General features: G+C 37.2%; 1 protein-coding gene across 6 annotated transcripts in view; it reads right to left on the reverse strand.

Moving 5' to 3' along the window:
- DNM3 (dynamin 3) overlaps positions 1–20,714 on the reverse strand; it is a 524,707-nt gene that overhangs the window by 434,290 nt on the left and 69,703 nt on the right. For 5 of the 6 annotated variants that reach the window (XM_087858849.1, XM_045814085.2, XM_045814069.2 and 2 more), the window contains exon 2: positions 7,276–7,349. In XM_087858849.1, the coding sequence (XP_087714975.1) occupies positions 7,276–7,349 (74 nt within the window). Of the gene's footprint in view, positions 1–4,413; positions 5,263–7,275; positions 7,350–20,714 lie in introns of those variants that run through there. The other variant, XM_087858852.1, reaches the window with a different exon arrangement.

The following is a 20,714-nucleotide window of genomic DNA, read 5'->3' on the forward strand; positions in this document are numbered from 1 at the left end:
GTCTTAGAACAGAACACGGTCATCTGCCACCTTGACAAGCCTTCTGCTGCTTCTCAGCCCTGCTGCCTGAACTCTGTGTCTCCACCTCACCCCACTGGTTCTCTGGTGCCTCAGAAACAAGTGTTCTGACTTCTGTTACTGAATATCTTTATTAAAATGGTCACTTAAAGCAGCTCAAGGACCCCAAGCACTGAATACTAATAATTCTCTAATAAACTACATCTTCTGCAATTTTTGAAACATGGACATATTTATTACCTTGCGCAGTAAATGTAATGCAAAAGTGGTAAATCAAATTTTGATGAATTAATAATATATTTGACATGCATGAAAAGAGGAAATGCCAAGGAAATCTTTCACAAAAGAAAGAATACTTCTGTAATGTGAACAATTAACTTTAATTTATCCATTTTGAAAGCTCTAATTTGTAATATCTTTCTTTCTTACACTGATGACATTGAAATAAAGCAGCATGAGGCAATATCATAGCATTGAGAGAAGTATTTTAACATAGAATAGTTCTCTAGGAGACAAAACCACTTATCCTTAACCATGACTTACAGGCTTTACTTTTGTAAGTTCTTATTAACAGTAACTTTTAATGCAAAGAGTGATGGACTCAATCCTTCAGGAGGTATATCAAACTCCAAATGGATCATTTCTTAAAGCAGTGACACTTTCAATATACTCAGTAGTTCATCAAAAATATTATACTCAGACATATTTGCTTTCTCTATTTGACATGTCACTAAACCAGTAAGACTAGGTATTGAGAAGAAAGAAACCAGTGGCATGCTGATAAAACAACAGCTGGCACCCTAAGGGGGAAAAAGTCCTGGTTTGTAGATTTTGCCAATTTCCATAGTGTAAACACTCCCACGGTGACCAGCTTCAGGTTACCACCATGATGTCAGTGGACACGGAGATGAGAAGAGAGCTGCATTGTTGGGTCTCAGGAACTGGCACAAACCAGTTACAACATGGCATTGGAAATGCCCAAAGGCATTGAAAACTGTCCTCTTGTTTTACCAGGACCCTCTACCTACTCCCTTGCTCTTGACACCACAGTCCTTACCCAACAAAAGTGCACTGTCCAGCTCTTGCCCTTTCAAGCAAAACCTTCAGAAATCCTTCTCTCTAAATCCAAACTATCATGACCTTAACACTTAAAAATTTTACCTTTATTAATAAAATCACAGAGATGGTGATTTTTCTCACCTTCCTCACAACACTATGATTTTTTGGAATGCTCTCCTGTACTAAGTACTAAATTTCCTAAAACAAATTACACAGGATAAGGCTTAGGGTCTGTAATTAATTTCTTGGCTTCGCTTAGCAACTAATACAACAGCAGATGGAGACAAGCAGTTAAATATTAGTAAACACACATTTTGTTGCAAAGTAAATGATAATTATGAATTAACCAAATAACTTCTGTATTTACTATTCGCCTATTGATGCTCCCTTACATAAAACATAACCCAATAAAAATACAAAGTGTATCCTGCAAAAAAAACAAAGTTCAAGGGGCAACTAGCTAGCTCAGCTGGTACATCACATGACTCTTGATTTCACAGTTGTGAGCCCGAGCCCCACGCTGGGTGTAGAGTTTGCTTAACAAAAAGTATACGTATTATAAATAAATAAATAAATAAATAAATAAATAAATAAATAAATAAATAAAACAGAGTTTCCTATTTTTAAAATGCAATATTCAGTGTCAGAAAGATACTAGTAACAACCCTTACTCCTACCAACAGTGTGGCCTCTGAGGTGCTTAACCTTGCTGGGGCTCTTTTTCTAAAATGGGAATTATAACATCTATATCAGAAGGTTCTTGCATAGTGCTTATACATACCTAATGCTCAAAAACAGGGCAACCACTCAGTATTTAATTTTCTAAATAGTAACTGTCCTGGGCTTAGCAATACTTTTATAAGAGTTTCTTATAATTGTAACAGGAAAATCTCTGCATTAGAACAGGAAGTAGCGAGGCACATGGGTGGTTCAGTGGGTTAAGTGTCCAACTCTTGATTTCAGCTCAGGTCATGATCTCAGGGTTGTGAGATCACACCCCACAAGAGGTTCCACACTGGGCATGGAGCCTGCTTAAGATTCTCTCTCTCCCTCTCCCTCTGCCCCTCCCCCCACCCTGCCCCTACCCCTTCACCACTCACCCCCATGCTCGCTCACTTGCTCTCTCTCTCTCAAAAAGGAAGGAAGGAAGGAAGGAAGGAAGGAAGGAAGGAAGGAAGGAAGGAAGGAAGAAAGGGAGGGAGGGAGGGAGGGAGGGAGGGAGGGAGGGAGGAAGGAAGAGAAAACAGGAAGTACCCACATGGTTTTGAATACTCCCTATGTGCTCTGACATCCCATGCCTCTGCACCCAGGCCAACCACAGCCTCAAGTCTACCTCTTCCAGGCTCTTACTGACCACAGCTGTTGTCTCTGAACCCCCGAGTCTAAGGCATAACACTTTGAACGCTTTGTAAAAACCCAGGCTAGCAGCCCTTCTTAACTGGAAACAGAAACTAAAACGCATCACTGGGTTTTTAAGAATTTTCAAAAGCTAGCAGAAGAAAGTCGAAAGAGACAGAAACAGAGTTACTCAATTTATTTTATGCTGACCAGTACAGATTTCATTCGATAACTTGACAATGATAGATAGATGTACATATAAATAAATGTAAATAACCCAGATAAACTAGTAGAATTACTTTAATAGTACAGTAAGAAAGTTACTAAAATCAAGTATATCTTAGGAATGCAAGGATACTTAAATAAGAAATCTATAAACGTAAAGGTGAACATATCAAAAATTTTTTAAATGATCATCTCAATAAATGCCAAAATGTCATTCATTAAAATTATATATCTACTTATTAGGTTTTTTAAAATATTTTATTTGAGAGAGACAGAGATAGCAAGAGAAAGGGTGAGCAGGAAGGAGGGGAGAAGCAAACTCCCCACTCAGCAGGGAGCCAGATGAGGGGCTCAAGCCCAGGACCCTGAGATCATGACCTGAGCTGAAGGCAGAGGCTTACCCAACTGAGCCAACCAGGCACCCCTTTACTCACTAGGTTTTAAAATATTTTTAAAATTAGGAATAAAACAGTTCTTAACCAGGAAAAACAAATGGTAAGTAATATATGTATAATTTAACACAAGAGGCATTTTCACCAGAACTAGGAACAAAAACATGGTTCTGGAAGTCCTGGTCAATGTAAGAAGACATTAAAGAGAAATAACAGACATACTAATGGAAATGAGAAGATAAAATGGTCATTATTAGCAAATATCTTGTCTCCTTCCTGGAGAAAATAAAGTCATCAAGTGAGGAATCCCACAACTCTACCACTAAAAGCACAGACTTACCAGTAGTTTCTCCCACATTTTCCTCTTTCCATGGGATTGCAATAGAAAAGGTATCCCTTCATCCTCCTCACGAGTAAAGGAATTATCCCAATCGCTATCCAATCCCCAAACCACTCTCCTGTTTCATTCTCTCATATTTGGTGGCACCTACTTTAAGGCCTTCATCCTACTATCACATTCTCTTTCAAGGCACCTGGCTCACAAGACCCTACCCAGCAACTGCTTCAGCAACACTGTCTCCCTTTACCTCATCCTCTACTGTCCCTCCTCTCTCCACTCTAGCCCTACCGGCAGCCTTGTTAAACTTCAAACACATAAGGAGATCCCATCTTAGAATCTTCTAACTTCCCTCTCCTGACACAAATAGCAGCATGGATCGAATGCTCACTTTCTTCATCATCTAACATTCTATAGTTTGGGGGTTTGTCTTATTTTGTTTTGTTTTGTTTTTCGGTGGTTGTTAGTTCCTCCCCAACTAGAATGTAAGCTCCATTTTGCCAAGGTTATTTGCCTGATACAGAGGAATCACTCAATGAGCACTGGAAGAATGACTGAATCTATCAAGCGTAAATAGTATTTATGGAACTGATCCCAATTAGGACTCAAAGGCACAAGTAAATTACATGAGCAGTGACATATACCAGCTTGCTTCATTCAGCCATTTCATTAATCTTCCATCAACCCAAGCCTATAGTCACACATGGGATTGCTCTATGAACAGTTCACTCAGAGTGGAAAAAAATAAGCATAGTTCTCAGCTGGCATCAGCTAGAGGGCTGCAGTATACAAACTCCTTTTTGGGGTTCATGAATGATTGTGAAAACAGTAAATTTTCCCTGAGGGAAGAATTTCTAGTCTACTTTGTATGAAAAGAGAGGTGGTGTGTAAAGTATGATTGTCACTAATTAATGAAAAAACAGTCAGGGGCTTAGAAGTAGCAAGACTGGGAGACGGTTGACAAAAGGGTATAAGGAAAAGGCATATAATGTACTTTCTCAATAAATCTCAACATTTAACAGTTTTTCCCATGTCAGTACTCACCCAAAAATCCAGTGCAATTTGTTTCTCAGCCATCTCAGTATTTTCAGGATAAGTATTTATTGAAAAAAATTAAGAAATGCAGATGAAATCACTATATAATAACTAAAATACCCCAGAGAGTCAATTAAAAATATTTTAATGTCAAATGTAGAGGAAGATGGTTAATTTAAAAATTAAAAGTAAAAATAGCAGCATTAACACAGACTTGCAGTGAGAAATTGGAAAATATAATGGAAAAAAAAACCTTATTCAAACCACAAGAACAACAAAAAATAAATATGAATAGCTTCACTAGAAACACACGAATGCTATTTAAAGATCATAAAGCATTTTACTAAGGAATACAGAGGATATTTGAGCAAATGAAAGGACATAGCATGATCCCTGGATTGGAAAAAATAATGAATATTTTAAAGATATAAATTATTTTCTATGAATCTATAGGTTTAAAATAATTTTACTGGCAATAGCTTTGTCTTTACAAAATTATCCTAAACGTTGCCACACAAATAGAAAAGAACCCCTAAATAAAAATAAGCAACGGCAGAGGAACTATAGACATGACAGTTGGATATTAAAGCAAATTATAAACCCACAAAAGTAAAACACTGTGGGGACACCTGGGTGGCACAGTTAAGCATCCGACTCTTGGTTTCAGCTCAGATCGTGATCTCAGGGTCGTGAGATCAAACCCCACTTGGGCTCTACGCTCAGCACAGAGTCTGCTTAACACTCTCTCTCCATCTGCCCCTCCCCGCCAAATAAATAAATAAATCTTTAAAAGTAAAACACTGTGTTATTGGCACAATAAAATAGAAAAGATATTCAGAAATAGACTGCAGTAGGAATGTTATAGAAGATAAAGGAGACTGGGAAATAAAAATAGTTCAGCATACATGAAAATAAATTTCATATAAATGAAACAAATGTTAAAATTTAAGTATGAAAAGGAAGAAAATTGTGCTAAGTATTTACTCTTTGTTAAAGATACATGTATAGATTTTACAACTATAAAGAGTAAAACTTCGATACATCAAAACTTTTATAAACAATATAAATCATAAGATGTTTGTCTAATTATTTAGATTTTAATTCCTTCCAACAATGTTTCATAATTTCAAGAGTACAAGTTTCACACTCCTTTTGTTAAATTTAGTTCTAAGTAGTATGTTATTTTTGATGCTATTATAAATGAAATTATTTTCTTAATTTTACTTTTTGATTGTGCATGGCAGTTTATAGAAATACAACTGATTTCTGTATATTGACTTGTATCCTACAAACTTGTTGAACTCATTTATTAGCTGTAATAGTTTTTTGGTGGATTCCTTAAGAATTTCTATGTACTTTATCATATCACCTGCAAATAGAGATTATTTTACTCCTTCCTTTCCAGTATGAAGGCCTTTTATTTCTTTCTCTTGCCAAACTGCCTTACCTAGAACCTCCAGCACAATGTTGAACCGAAGAGGCAAAAGTAGACCTCTTTGCCTTGCTCCTGATCTAAAGGAAAGTATGCAGTCTTTCACCATTAGGTATGATATTAGCAGTGGGTTTTAGTCTATGCCCTTTTTCGGGTTAAGGAAGTTCCCTTCTATTCCTATTTTGTTGAGTGTTTTTATAATGATGGAATGTTGTATTTTTTCAAATGCTTTTTCTGAGTCTGTTGAGATGATCCTGTGATTTCTTATTTTTAATTCTATTGATATACATTACATTAATTCATTTTTAGGTGTTAAACCAATCTTGCATTGCTGGGATAAAACAAGATGATTCTAAGATACATACAGAATTTCAAGGGACTCAGGATAGCCAAAATAGTCTTGAAAAATACAAAATAGGACTCACACTTCACAATTCAAAACTTACTACAAAGCAAGGGTAATGGGTAATTCTGTACAATACTGGCACAGATATAAAAATACAGGTCAGCTGAATAGAACTGAGAGTCTCAAAATTAACACATATATTTATGGCCAACTGACTTTTGACAAGGTTACCAAAACCATACAAATGATGCTGGAACAAACTGGATATTCACATACAAAAAATGAAGTTGGACCCTTTCCTCACACCATATACAAAAATTAACTCAAAATGGATCAAAGACCTAAGTATAAGAGCAAAACTATAAAATACTTAGAAGAAAACATAGGGGTAAAATTTCATGACTTTGGTTTTTGCAATTTATGAGGTGCAGTTTTTATAAGTACTTTCAAAGAAATTTATAAGAAAAATAGTAAAATCCACAAAAAGAAATAGGGAAAGATAAAAACAGTCAATTCATTTTAAAAAAATAAATAAACACCAAATAAGCACACAAAAAATCTAACATCACCAGTTGCTAAAAAATAAGAATGAAAACAAAGTTCATTTGCCAATCAAATTATCATGGTGTTAAGGAAAGGAGCAAGCATAGCACATTAGACATAGATACAGGTATACATATACTATATATCTGCATATAGATATTAGATGGATTTTGAATTGTTACTCAAAAAAAATTTCCAACACACACACACACACACACACATGCAAGAAGGAAATAAACCAGAAGGGTATTAGTAGTTAAGCTGTACTATAAAATTATATAGATGGATTACAATGAGAAATTATTATTTTCTTAACATAAAACATAGTAGGTATCTAAAAAGCTATATGCAAATAGATTTTCCCTTTATTGGAATAAAAGGAATTAAAAGAACAATGAAGAAGAGAGCATTTGGAAAGAAATACAGGCTGCTACCCAGAGCAGAGGGATCACAAAAACATTTCTGTTGCTACAACCCAACACCCAGGAATGGAGGCAACAGGTACCATGGGAATGTGCTTACTCATGTGGCAAACATCCTCATATATTACCTGCTTTGGAAGTAACAAGCTGCAGCACAAGAGGCCGTCTGGTTACAATGCCCGACCCTCGAGGGAGAAAGTCCCTAAAAAAAAAAGAAAGAAAAAAAGAAAAAATAGATTAAGGCATTTTATGTAATTCTTTTTTTGTTTTTTTTTTTAAGATTTTATTTATTTCTGTGACAGAGAGACAGCCAGCGAGAGAGGGAACACAGCAGGGGGAGTAGGAGAGGAAGAAGCAGGCTCCCACCGGAGGAGCCCGATGTGGGACTCGATCCTCGAACGCCGGGATCACGCCCTGAGTCAAAGGCAGCCGCTTAAGGACTGCGCTACCCAGGCGCCCCCATTTTATGTAATTCTAATTACCGACAAATTTGTAAGTCAAGTCCCACTGTAATTCTCCTAATTCCAAACTGTTCAGTGCATCACTGAAGAATGCTAGACCCATCTTAAAAAAGAATACTAGACCCATCTTAAAAAAGAAGCATTTGCAAAGTAAAAAAAAGGGGGGGTAGGGAGGGCTCCTTATATTGAATATTTAATCCATGTGTATTATCACAATGACCTCACTAGAATACATCACTCATTCATTAAGCTGGAATTAATAAAAGTTTGTATTAAATTACTTTGTATTTTCACTTGATCTTTATTTTCAGAGAATCAGCATTTATAAAAAACATGTGCAGAAATTAATCCTTAAACTTTTTGTAATTAAAAAATTCAGTACTCTGTCCAGCTTCAAAGTCAACATGGACCATTATTAGAGATATTAAAGGCATATTAGATTGTGCCTTCTAAATATCCTGAAATTTTTTTCCAATAAATAGTCACACCGAAAATATATGATTAAGTAGAGATAAATATTGTATATGTAGAAATTAACAGCAGAGAAAACACTGAAGTTTGAGCTTTGTTTGTTCTCATTCCTGATAAGTGGGAGTTTATTTAAAAAGGGAGTTTTTTAAACAAATAAAGACTGTGTTTTAAATGTATGTTAATATACATTAGACCAATAAAACTGCAGCTAAGAAACTATTCTATAATTACATCTGCAATGCCACATAAATCAATACTGATTGTGCAATGTCAAATTCATTAACATACCTGTAACACAGATTTTAAATGCATTTAGAATGCCTTACAACTTTGGAAGATTCATCATTTAAAAATCACAAATAAATTTGACTCAATGGCCATGTTTCTCAAAAATGGCTCCAGGACCACCAAAAGTGTTACAACCACAGAGGCCCAGGATTCATCCTAAACCTACAGATTCAGAATGCCAGGGGAAGATGTGCAGTATCTGTACTCTTAACAAGCTCCAGAGGATTCTGATGCTCACATGGTTTGAGAGCCACTGACCTCAAGTCAGGATACATTACTCAACAATTCAGTGGGTGATAATGGCATGGGTTTTGTAGAAAATTTGGTAGACAGAGCTTTAACACAATGAGATTTCAACGCAAACAGCTTATACAAATGATGAAGGCCAGTGAGAATGCCGCAGAACCCAAGCCTTTAGCTCTAGTGATCCTTTAGAATAGAGAGGTGCAGAGATAAAATTAAACAAAATTTCCCCTACTACAAACAATTTATTTTGCAAGTGCTAGTGTAAATTTTAACAGAGGAAATAATACTGAACAGCCTCTTAACTAAAATAAAGCTTTACTCCTTGATTCCAAGGACTAAGTTTCATCTGGAATGTCATTGCATGTGACTAAAACAAATATAGTGAAATTACAGACTTGTACTGCTCAAAAATATGCCATCTGAAATAAATTATATTATTTATTCATCAAAAAAATTCACTGAGAAACTAAGAAGTGCTAGGGAGATGCTGTGGGCATCACCCAGCACTAGTTAGACCCTGGAAGTTTGAAATCTAGTGGGAAGATAAAGACATGCACATAGAAGACCATTAAAGGAGGGGACAGAGAAACTACATTGGAGTTCAGAAAAGAGACAGATACTCTCTTTTGAAAACATTTAAATACATAAAATTAAATAGGCTTTTAATATTCTCCAGGAACTATATTAGAATATTTGCTAGTTTTAATGGTGTCAACAATCACTTAAAACTTAGTCAGAACAAGGAGAGCATCTACTCTATACCTAAAACCAAAAAGGAAGAAGTTACCTTGAGAATCAATACGGATAAAGGGAAAACAAAGCAAAACCCCATAGCAAAGAGTGGGAGGGAATCTGTTTAAACTATTAGGATTCTGAGTCAGATTTTAGGATGTATAGAGAGATGCCAAAGAGGAATATTCACATTTTAAATGCCTGAATAATGCCATTTAATGAAATCAATAAAATACTTTCTTAAAAAATAAAAAAAGGGGGGGGGCACTTATGTGGCTCAGTTTGTTAAGTGACTGCCTTCAGCTCAGGTCATGGTCCTATAGTCCAGGATTGAGTCCCGTGTCGGGCTCCCTGTTCAGAGGGGAGTCTGCTTCTCCCACTGACCCTCTTCCCTCTCGTGCTCTCTCTCTCTGTCATTCTCTTGCTCTCTCTCTCAAATAAATAAATAAAATCTTCAAAAAAATGAAAAAATAGAAAAATTAATTAATTAATTAATTAAAAAGGTAAAGAAGAAGGGGGAAAGGAAGAAGGAAGAAAGGTGGTTTAGTTACTTAATACCTTCGTGCTGGGATTCGTTTCAACTAATGTTTAGGACTATATATTTATAATGTAGATTTAGTAACAATCCCTTTGAACATTATTAAAGCAAAACATAATGTATCGAATATTTTAAATAACAAATAATTATCATGTGTTTGGCTAAAAAGTAAGCCCACAGATACATTTAACATTTTTCTCTACTTTTTTATTAAGCAAACAGCTTTGCATTAAAAGTAATAAATGCATTCAGGTATCCAACCCCCTTCTTACTAACTCACACTTACTGGCCCCCTTCGTGGCTCTCACTAGGCCTACCTACTTCCAACATATACATTCTCACCAAAAGTCAAAAGATCTGGGAACCGAATCCTGCTATTTGGAAGTCTCTCCTGACTTCACAGGATTATCTACGTGCGACAAAGCACTAGAGAGAAACTTCTCTCTTCTGAAGAGTCAATGACTAACCTGGCATCCTGAAGATTCATGTGGTTCTGATGATCCAGCAGCATGAAAACCATATGCCCAGCACACAAATGAAACCCAGAGAGCCTTGCTTTGAGCCCCAGCTCCACCACTGAATGGACAAAATTCTCTCTAAATCTTAGTTTCTTTTGCTACTAAGCTGAGACAACCCTATGGATCAAATGAAATGCAATATATGGCAACTTTTTAAAAGCCAACTACCATAGAAAGAAGTAGTACTATTACTCTTGCTATAATATAGCCACAGCATGTTTTCCCTGATATTGCGGTATTCTCTCATCTCAAAAAAATAAAAATAAAAAGCCTCTACACACAATATTTTAACATTCGTGAATGGAATTTAAAGATAAGGAGCCACAGACCCCACCTGAACCCATTGGTGTTGACCAGCGCACTGGTTTGGAAAGCTCAGTTCCTTATATCTGCCTCCAACAGGGAGCCAAGGCCCTGATACAAATAATCATGGATAATGCATTAGCTGTTGTATGCAACCATCCATTTGAATTTTATTCTTTCCTATGTAATAGGTGGTTGGTTCTTCCATAGGGACATCTTTTGGGGAAATTATTTTGCTAAATTAATGCAGAAAAAAATGACTGTGCCTTCAGTATTACTGTGGATAAACTACACATTTCTGTTTATGGTCATGTATATAAAAATATAAAATTTGCATGCCATTTTTCTCCATTTTTTCTTATTTGCATGAACTTTCAAGGTAAAAAATAAGAAGAGTAATCTGAAGACTCAGCATCATCTAATTAACTCCATTCTATTGCCTGAGTGTCTTATTTATGTATTCATGTTGGACTGTACAGATTTTAAGGCAGGAGGAATACTTCCCTCTCAATGCCACATAGCAGCTACAACTCAAATGCTTTTCTTCTCTCGACTCACCTCAATAAAGCATTAATCTGCACAGTCTTAACAGTTGGTCTTCAGGCAATAAGTCAATGCTCTTTCACGGTTTCCTGACTCCTGCACAAAAAGTAGAGAACAATTCCCACGCTATGGTCTAAGAACCATCTTGATAATATTTCTTACTGGCTTTTCCAGAAACTTAGGTATCAAGATATATCACTATAGGTCCACTAGGAAATGACTGACCTTTGGAAGCCTAAAAAAAAGGAGAGCATATTTTCTGAATTAACCAAGATAAAATAAATTTTTTCCTTAGCAAAAAATAAATACAGAGATGTTTTTTCTTTAAGATAGATGTAAATGATCATTAACCAGATGATCTGTTCAGTAAATAAATGTTTAACATCTGCCCTTGACTAAAGACAAGAGGCATAATTTAGACTCTCCAAGAAGTTAATTTATGAAGAGAATAGCATGCAAATGACAAGCATGACTGGCATATGGTTAAGCCCCACGCAAGGGGAAATACTGACATAGATCAGAGAATAACCTAGTCTGCTTGGGGAACCAGCAGAAACTACTTCAGAGAGACATGAGGTAGAAGGCCCTCCAAAGGGGATCAGAATGTACAAAGACATGGAAGACCAAAGTAATACAGAATATGAAGGAATTGTAAATATTAAAGAAAGGTCAGAATGGGGTGGATAAAGAGTCTGAAGAAAAAGGCAGGACCAGATCTCAGAGGCCTTCAGTTGTATTTTTTTTCTTCCTATAAGAACTGAAAGGCACTAAAGAGTTTTAAGTGATCAGATTTGCATTTCAGAAAAATCACTGGGGGACTATAGAGAGAATGTTGAAAAAAAGAAAGACAAAAGACAGGGAGACTAGTCACTAGCCAGTATGGGTCATTGAGGAAGAAGATAATAAAGGTTCAGTACAGAGCAGTAATGGCAGAGATGGAAAGAAGACATCAGAGAGTGGACAACTGATGGGACAAATTATTGTTCTGATGTGGAACGAAGTGATGTGGAGGAGTGAGGATAAATCTCACAGTTCTGGATCGGTTAGTTGGCTGAACAGTGGTACCATTAACCAGAACAGGCAATACAGGAAGATCCAGTTAAAGCTGTTATTTATATAGTGTTTACTGTGTGCCAGGCACCATTCTTATTTGATCCTCAGGTAGGTGCTGTTGTTATTCTCACTTCACAGATGAGGAAGCTGAGACACAGAAAGGTCACATAATTTTCTCAGAGTCACAAGCTACTGACAGATCTAGGACTCAAACCTAGAGAGCATAACTCTAGTTTCTGTGTTAATGTGACCATTAGACTACGCTACATTGTAAAGGAAATGGGGAGGAAGATAAGGGAACAAACTGGATATATTGATAGATACCTGGAGAATATCCAAATGGAGACAAGTACACAGACTGAGCAACCGGAACTCAGGTTAAAAGTCCTGTCTGGAGATAATAATCTGAGAGACATTCATGGAGCAGGTACCTAATCCAAAAGAACAGATGAGTAGGAAAGGAGTGGAGAAGAGAGATGAATATGGACTCTGGAAAATACCAATATTTAATGGACACTGAAAGAAACAGAACTAACTGAAAGACTGAGAGGGAGTTCCCAAAGAGGTAAACCAAATACTGTAAGTCAGAGGGATTCCCAAAAACACACTAGGCTCCTAGTCATCTCCACCTAAACATCTCATACTCAAGCTCAACAATTCAACTCATTATCATCTACCCATCATGTTTTTCCTCCTTCATTCCGAACCATAATACACATTATCAGCATCAATACACATCAGCCAAACCAAGTACATGGGACTCGTCCATCCTCCATTTTCCCCTTTCCTTCTCACAGTTGGTCACCAAGTCCTGCTGATTCTACCTTCTTCATATCTCTTAAATGCAAAAAACTCTCAAAAAACTCTCTTCTCTATTTCAATCACCACCACAGGTACCACCAACGCTCATACAGACCACTATAACAATCTCCCAGTTAATTTCCCTGCATCCAAATTGAGCATGCTTTAATCCAACCTCAACAGTGACATAAGTCCCATCACATCATTTCCAGACTCTAGATCATTCAATGACTCCCCACTGTCTTTAGCATGAAATCCAAACCATAAACAAAGCAGATAAAAAGTCCTGTCCTTTATGGAAGTCTCTGCATACACATGCACTCTCAGTCCCAGTGCCTTGGCACAGTCCATGTTCCCCTCTTGCGACGCCCTCCCCCCACTTCTCTCTTTAGCCAACTTCTACTTGATCTTCAACACTCACCTCCACATCATCTTCTCTGAGAAGCCCTCCCTGAAATCCCCCATGCATGCCTCTATTTAAGCTCTCAACACACACTTGTTACATGGTCTATTTACATGTCGGCTCCCTCACCTCTGTGTTCCTCCCATGGCCTCCTTTAGTGCTAATACTAAAGTTTCTAATACTTTCTACCTACCCTGTCAGGAAGATTTCCAATAGCCCCATATATTCATATCACAGAGGGAAAACATTGTCCTATCTAATTCTCCAACTGGAAAATAGCTAACTGGCATTTTACTTGTACTGAAAGAACAGGTAAGATGACTTTCAATTTACCAAGAATTTGTTGAGGTCATTTAAGTTAATATTTTATTATGAATGTTTAAGATACAACGGTATATACCAAAGTAAAAAATACAAAATATCAGATGGGCCAATATTATTGACTATCTAAAGACATAGAATAGAATTTGAAAGAAATAATTTTTTTAAAACTCCCAGAGCCAAATTTTTTTTTAAATTATTTCTTAAGGGATGCCTGGTGGCTCAGTCGATTAAGCATCTGCCTTCGGCTCAGGTCATGATCCCAGGGTCCTGGGATCAAGCCCATGTTGGGCTCTCTGCTCAGCAGGGAGTCTGCTTCTCTCTCTCCCTCTGCTGCTGCTCTGCCTGCTTGTGCTCTCTCTCTCTCTCTGTCAAATAAATAATAAAATCTTTAAAAAAAATAAAAAATAAAATTATTCCTTAAAAACAGAAAAGCCCCTTCTAAAAAGTTATCGCCAAAGTACAATTTTATGTGCTCCAAAATAATCCCTATGGGATTACTATCTCACAGCCCTTTAAAATGATAACCCAGGGACGCCTGGGTGGCTCGGTTGTTAAGCATCTGCCTTCGGCTCAGGGCATGATCCCGGCGTTCTGGGATCGAGCCCCACATCGGGCTTTTCCACTGTGAGCCTGCTTCTCCCTCTCCCACTCCCCCTGCTTGTGTTCCCTCTCTCGCTGGCTGTCTCTCTCTCTCTCTCTGTCAAATAAATAAATAAAATCTTTTAAAAAAAATGATAACCCAACTAAAGAAAGAGAGAGAGAGAGAAAGGAAGAGAGGTAAAGAAGGAAAGGCAAGACAGAGAAAGAGAGAGAGAGAAACAGAAACAGATCCCTGCCAAATACTGCCCACCTCCTGCCCAAGAAGCACTTGAGGTCATGTATTCCACGTGCTAAACACAATGGTGCTGTTAAAATGGCTTTGTGCTTCTGTGCCTAATCCCGGAGCTTTGCCAACCATTACAATGCCACTTTAACTGCTGAAAGAAGTAATTATGCCAAAATCCACAGATTTAATTGGAAAATTTCCAAGGAAGTTTTCTTTTATTCCCTAAATTCTTAGCACAGTAAGAATATCAGCATTTACAGACTGGTAAAAGATCACGTTTTTCTGCTATCAAATACTCTATAATTTGAGGTATTCAATAAATACCACCATCATTTTGTTTGAAAAACGTAGTTACGAATCCATTTGCAGGAAACACTGTGTTTTTATTTTTTTACTAACATCTAAAAACTTTCAATTCAAATTTATCTTTCATTCACAAAACTCAAAATTTCTAAGCAAAATGTTTTCATTAAACCTAATCAATTAATAATTAAGGGTTTCTACTGCAACATTCAAAATGCAAAATTTCTGAGTCCAAGATCTATAAACTGAATGAAGAAGCCAGCTTTAGTTTACAAATACAATGTGTTCTCCCCACCAGGAAACTCTCAAGAACTTAATGCCTTCATATTTAATCCATTTTATTTGCTTATTCATAAAGCCAGTTTGTTCAAAAATTTAAAGCACCAGATTAATGAGTTTCAGCATAAAGGAGAGGGACATAGCTCTTGCACCTGGGTAGCTGCCACACAAATGGATGATAAAAGGGACAGCTAAAGAGACTGCTAGTTGGCTGCCCAATATCCATTTCCCCTTATTTCTTATTAACAGAATCCCAATTTTGTTAATGGCAATGGACCCAATTTTAATAGATAAATAAATCTATATTTTTCCAGCCTCGTTTGCAAATGGGGTATCCACATAACTAAGTTTTAGTCGGTAAAACGTAATTAAAGGTTGTTAAGTAACATCAACTTTAACGGGGTGCCTAGGTCACTCAGGCGTCTGACTCTTGGTTTCGGCTCAGGCCATGATTTCATTGGTCGTGGGATCGGGCCCCACGTCCGGCTCCACACTCAGTGGGAAGTCTGCTGGAAGATTGTCTCCCTCTCTTCTCCCCAGTCATGCACGCTTCGTCTCTCTCTCTCTCTCTCTAAAATAAATAAGTAGATCTTTAACCTGAATGAAATAGTTCCTTTAAAAAGGTCTGATTTAGCTGATGTATACACTTTGCCCTTCCCTCTTCCTTTTTCTCCCTGTCAGTCATACAAGATAGCAGAGCCACAGAAACTATCTTCAGCCACAAGGCAAACCTGAAGATAAAAGCTACGGACTAAGCAGAGCAGAGCAAAAAAAGACAGTCTCGTATAGTGCTGGCATTATGAGTCACCCCCATCCTCGTATGCACTGCCTAACAGAGTGAGAGAGAGAGAGAGACATACACTACATTTTAGAACAGTGTTTCTCAACCTCTTTTTTGTTTTTATTGCCCCCCTAAGGGCCTTGTTATATATTCTTGTCCATTAAATTTTCCCCATTAAATTTAATACCAGATATACTGTATATCTGTAAATGTACTGTATATACATCTGTGCTTTATACATGAGAAGAATAAGATTACTTTTGTCCCCCAAGAACTAATTTTTGCCCCCCTGGGAGCAATCTCACTCCCACTGACAATACGTGCTACAGATCAAAGAAGAATAAAAGAACCCAGAATGCCAAACATTCATTCTGTCAGCCATCCTTTCCTACAGGGTTTCGAGAGAGATATGTGAGGAAAGGAAAAGTCAAACAGCTTTTGCCTCAAACCCTTACTCAGTCCCTTCTGAATCCTGGAAACATGAGGTTGGACCTTTTGGAAGCCTCATCTGGGCTAGTTAGGAGGCAGGCTTAAGGCCTAGTACCAAAAAGGCTGACAGGCCTCCCGAAAAGGCCCCTTTTCCATGAAGCCCCTACATGAATCTCAGACCTTTGTACTTTGACACTACAATGGGTAGGAAAGGCCCAGGTGTGGAAGACCACACCCCATGAGAAGAAGCTAGCCCGAGAGAGCACGTATCCAATGACAAGGGGCAGGGCTGGTGTAGGCAGCACTTCAACTGTTGCCTGAAGACTCGACTTGAAGAAATATGACCCAATTATTGTCCTTGGTCCTGCTTATTGCCAGTTCTTGCAGGGGGCTAGAAGAAAAGAGTACGGATAAGTGTAGAAGTAAGCTTCCACAGTCAATATTATGCATACGTGTCTCCACTTTTCCTAGGATGCTGGAAGAAAAAATAGGTATTTAACTGGAAGCCAAAAAAGTACAGGTCAGTTTCTCCACTAAAACAGAATGGAGAGCCATAGCCACACAGTTTATTTAAAAAGAATGGGAATCTGGTTTTCCAATTATCAAAGAGGGATTTAAGTGGATCCTTGGATCTAACTCCTCCCTAATACTCTAGAAGCCTCATCGATTATTCTCCATGCAAACCTTTTATTCCCAGAACATCTGGTTCCCAAGTGACTTCACACTAATTTCATGCCTCTGTGTTGAGTATTCTACCATGGAAGCTCTTCCCCAAGGCACTGCCTTTCCTTACCCATTTCATTTTAAAGACAGAATGTTGCTACAGCCTCCTATGGAAAGCATTTCTTGAAATACCAGTATATTTAAATGTTTCTCCTCTTTATTCCAAACTACCATGAACCTCACATCCCTCCCCTAGACAAGCTATCTTAGGACAGGGACCTCATTTCTAAAAGGCCAGTATTTGGCATAGCACCTGGCACAAAGAAGGTGCTCAATAGTGACTTGGTGAGCAAATAAAGTCAGCAATATAGGAATTAAAACTGTGAATTTATTGGAAATAAAAATTTTAAGGGTTAATTAGAAAATAAGTATGCAAACGTTCATAATTAAAGATGTAGGTATCATGTATGTGGTCTATTCTTTTATTTTCTTACCTGGAAACGTTTGGGTTGTTTTTTTTTCTTTTTTTTTTTTCTTTTTTTTTTTTTGTCTATTTAATTGACTTTTTTTTCTGTGATCCTGTACCATTGACTAGAAATTTTAAAGAGCAAGAGAAAAAGGAAGAAGGAAAAGTACTCAGTATCTAATAGATGATATATAGGTATATAGATATACAAATATATGTATATATATTTATAACATATGCATTATAAATACCTAGTTATTTCTTATCTTAAAAGTTACCCTTGGGGCGCCTGGGTGGCTCAGTTGTTAAGCGTCTGCCTTCGGCTCAGGTCACGATCCCAGGGTCCTGGGATTGAGTCCAGCATCGGGCTCCCTGCTCAGCAGGAAGTCTGCTTCTCCGTCTCCCACTCCCCCTGCTTGTGTTCCCTCTCTTGCTGTGTCTCTCTCTGTCAAATAAATAAAATCTTAAAAAAAAAAAAAAGTTACCCTTGACTCTACATTCCCAATGAAAGTTTAGGGAAAACATGTTTATTAGCTCCAAGTCCTAAAATGTACTAAAAGTAGCCAGTGGAAACACATAACAGAGTTCAATAAATTTTGCTTATTACTCAATAGATTCAGCTGACCAAAGAAGGCATACTAATAAGTAAACTTAAGAATTACTTTCTCTATCTACACTTCTCTGACTACAGCAATTACACTATATTACCCAGTTGTATATGTCAACAATAATACACAAACTACATGTCCACCAACATCAGTAAACTGATAGTGTGTGACTAAGGTTATAATTTTATTTATAGTCCAAACTGTCTATTGTGCTAAAATGATTGGTGGCTCCCTTCTTCATTTAGAGTAGATAGCATCTCAAAGCACATTTGCCTCAGCAGCGATGTTTACTCTTTTTCCTGAGACCTAATAGCATGCTTTATAAACAAGTACAGAAGCTTTCAAAAATTTAAGAAGTCCAAAGGAGGAACAGACCAGCAGGTTGAAAATAAAACAATCAAGACTGGGGGTGTTTTGGGTGGCTCAGTCTGTTAAGTGGCCAACTCTTGATTTCAGGTCAGGTCATGACCTCAGTGTCTTAAGATTCAGCCCCAGGTCAAGCCCCAAGTTGAACCCTGTCTCAAGGCCCACAGCTGGCTCAGCGCTCAGTGTGGAGTCTGCTTAAGATTCTCTCTCCCCTTCTCTCTCTGCCCCTCCACCAACTCATGTGCACACACACTCTCTCTTTCTCTCAAATAAATAAATAGCAATCAAGAGTGGCAGGAACTACTAATAAATCATGGACATGTTTAAGATAGTATTTAATGATGGAAAACAACACAGAAATATTAATAGAGTAACTAACTCTATTCAAATCTGAATTTTTTCACCGTTACTAGAATTTTATTAGATAAATATATAATAGTTATATCTGTGAAGTGCTTTCAAAAACTTCTTTTTCGGTATAGCATGGTGGTTAAGAGCACAGATTGCAGCACTGAAATGCCTGGGTTTGAATTTGAGATCCATTACTTTTTGGCTCAGTTTCTCATCTGTAAATTGTGGGCAGGTTGGGGGTGGAATAATAAGAAAAACACAGTCCTTTATCTTCTAGTGGCATTGTGATATGCAACTCAAATTTTCTTCATATTTGAGACAGGTAAAATGATGTCTGAAACTTGGGCCGCCTGGGTGGCTCAGTCAGTTAAGCAGCTGCCTTTGGCTCAGGTCATGATCCCACTGTCCCGGGATGGAGCCCCGTATCACGCTCCCTGCTCAGCACAGAGTTGGCTTCTTCCTCTGCCTCTCACTCGTGCTCTCTCTCTCTCAAATAAATAAATAAATCTTAAAAAAAAAATGATGTCTCAAACTTAAACTGTGTAATGGAATCTGAAGTAGCATGTGGAATCAAACATACTATTTCTGTAGCAAAACAAATGAATATTCACAGTAAAAGAGATAAAAACATTCTATGAATAGCCTCACATCATTCAGGTCAAGTTTGCCAGTAAATGAGTTTAGGTCAATATAAGTTTTGCAAAATGAATTACAAAAATAATATTTAATTTTCAGATCATTTTGCATTCTGAAACTGTAGACAAGAAAACTGAAGTACGTACTTGGTACACAGTAAGTGGTCAAAAAATTTCAGCTGCCATCATCATCACCATCATCATCATCACCACAATTTTGAGAAGAAATAGTCGTAAATTATCCTGAAATTTATTTAGTAATTAATTATACAAATTTGTTCCAGAATGTAATATATCTCCATAGCAATAAGTAGTGATTATCTTTTGCTTGCCATAAGCATGTGACTTTAGGGTAAGCTAGATACCGTTTTTCATACTGTATCTAAGTTTTGAGTGATGTGAAAAGGAAAATGTATCGAAATAAACACCTATAATTTTAACTTTTTCATCTGCTTCCTAGAAAGTCATCAGCTACCTAAAGGTTTTATTCTCTAAGAGCTCTCACTATTGTTCTCTGCCTTCCATGAGAAAGGTTAATACAAAACATGGAATGAAAGCTTAAACCAACAAAAGAATCAACACACATTCCAACCACAGTGTGCTCAATTCAAATACAGAATGAAATGAACCCCCTGGCATCTAGAGTATTCCACAAGCGTGTGGCAAGTGTTATTTCTAGCCACTTAAAAGCACCAGTGAAAAGAGCTCAAATGCTTAGAAAAGAAAAGATCTCCAATCCCATGAGGAGAGGCATTTATTAGCACTTAATGGCCTTCTTTCATTGCTTTTCCACTGACGCATCTCTAATTGTTCCAATTATAATTTCAAGTTAAAAAACCAATAATGCTAAAGCCTATACTTCAGTGTATGTATTGTGAAAAGAGGTCTTTAACAGCACAAATCAGATATAAAAGTATATGACAACATGGGATCTGGGCAGGCTATCACAATAAAGAGAAAGGAGGTGGTACAGAATGAGTTGGTCAAGAAACCAACTTAGGTTCTAGCTGTGACCTCAACAGGCCATTTAATCTATAAGAACTCAGTTTCTACATCATTAAAGTGTGAGAACTAAACTAATGTCTTCCAATGCCTCTGCCACTTCCAAAATTCTATTAATCTCTGAATGCTAGAAGTAAATCAAGATACACAGAATCAATCCCACTATAGGTATTCTAA

The sequence above is a fragment of the Ursus americanus genome, chromosome 2, assembly GCF_024610735.1.
Source record: "Ursus americanus isolate L20-20 chromosome 2, mUrsAme1.1.p, whole genome shotgun sequence".
Lineage (NCBI taxonomy): Eukaryota > Metazoa > Chordata > Mammalia > Carnivora > Ursidae > Ursus > Ursus americanus.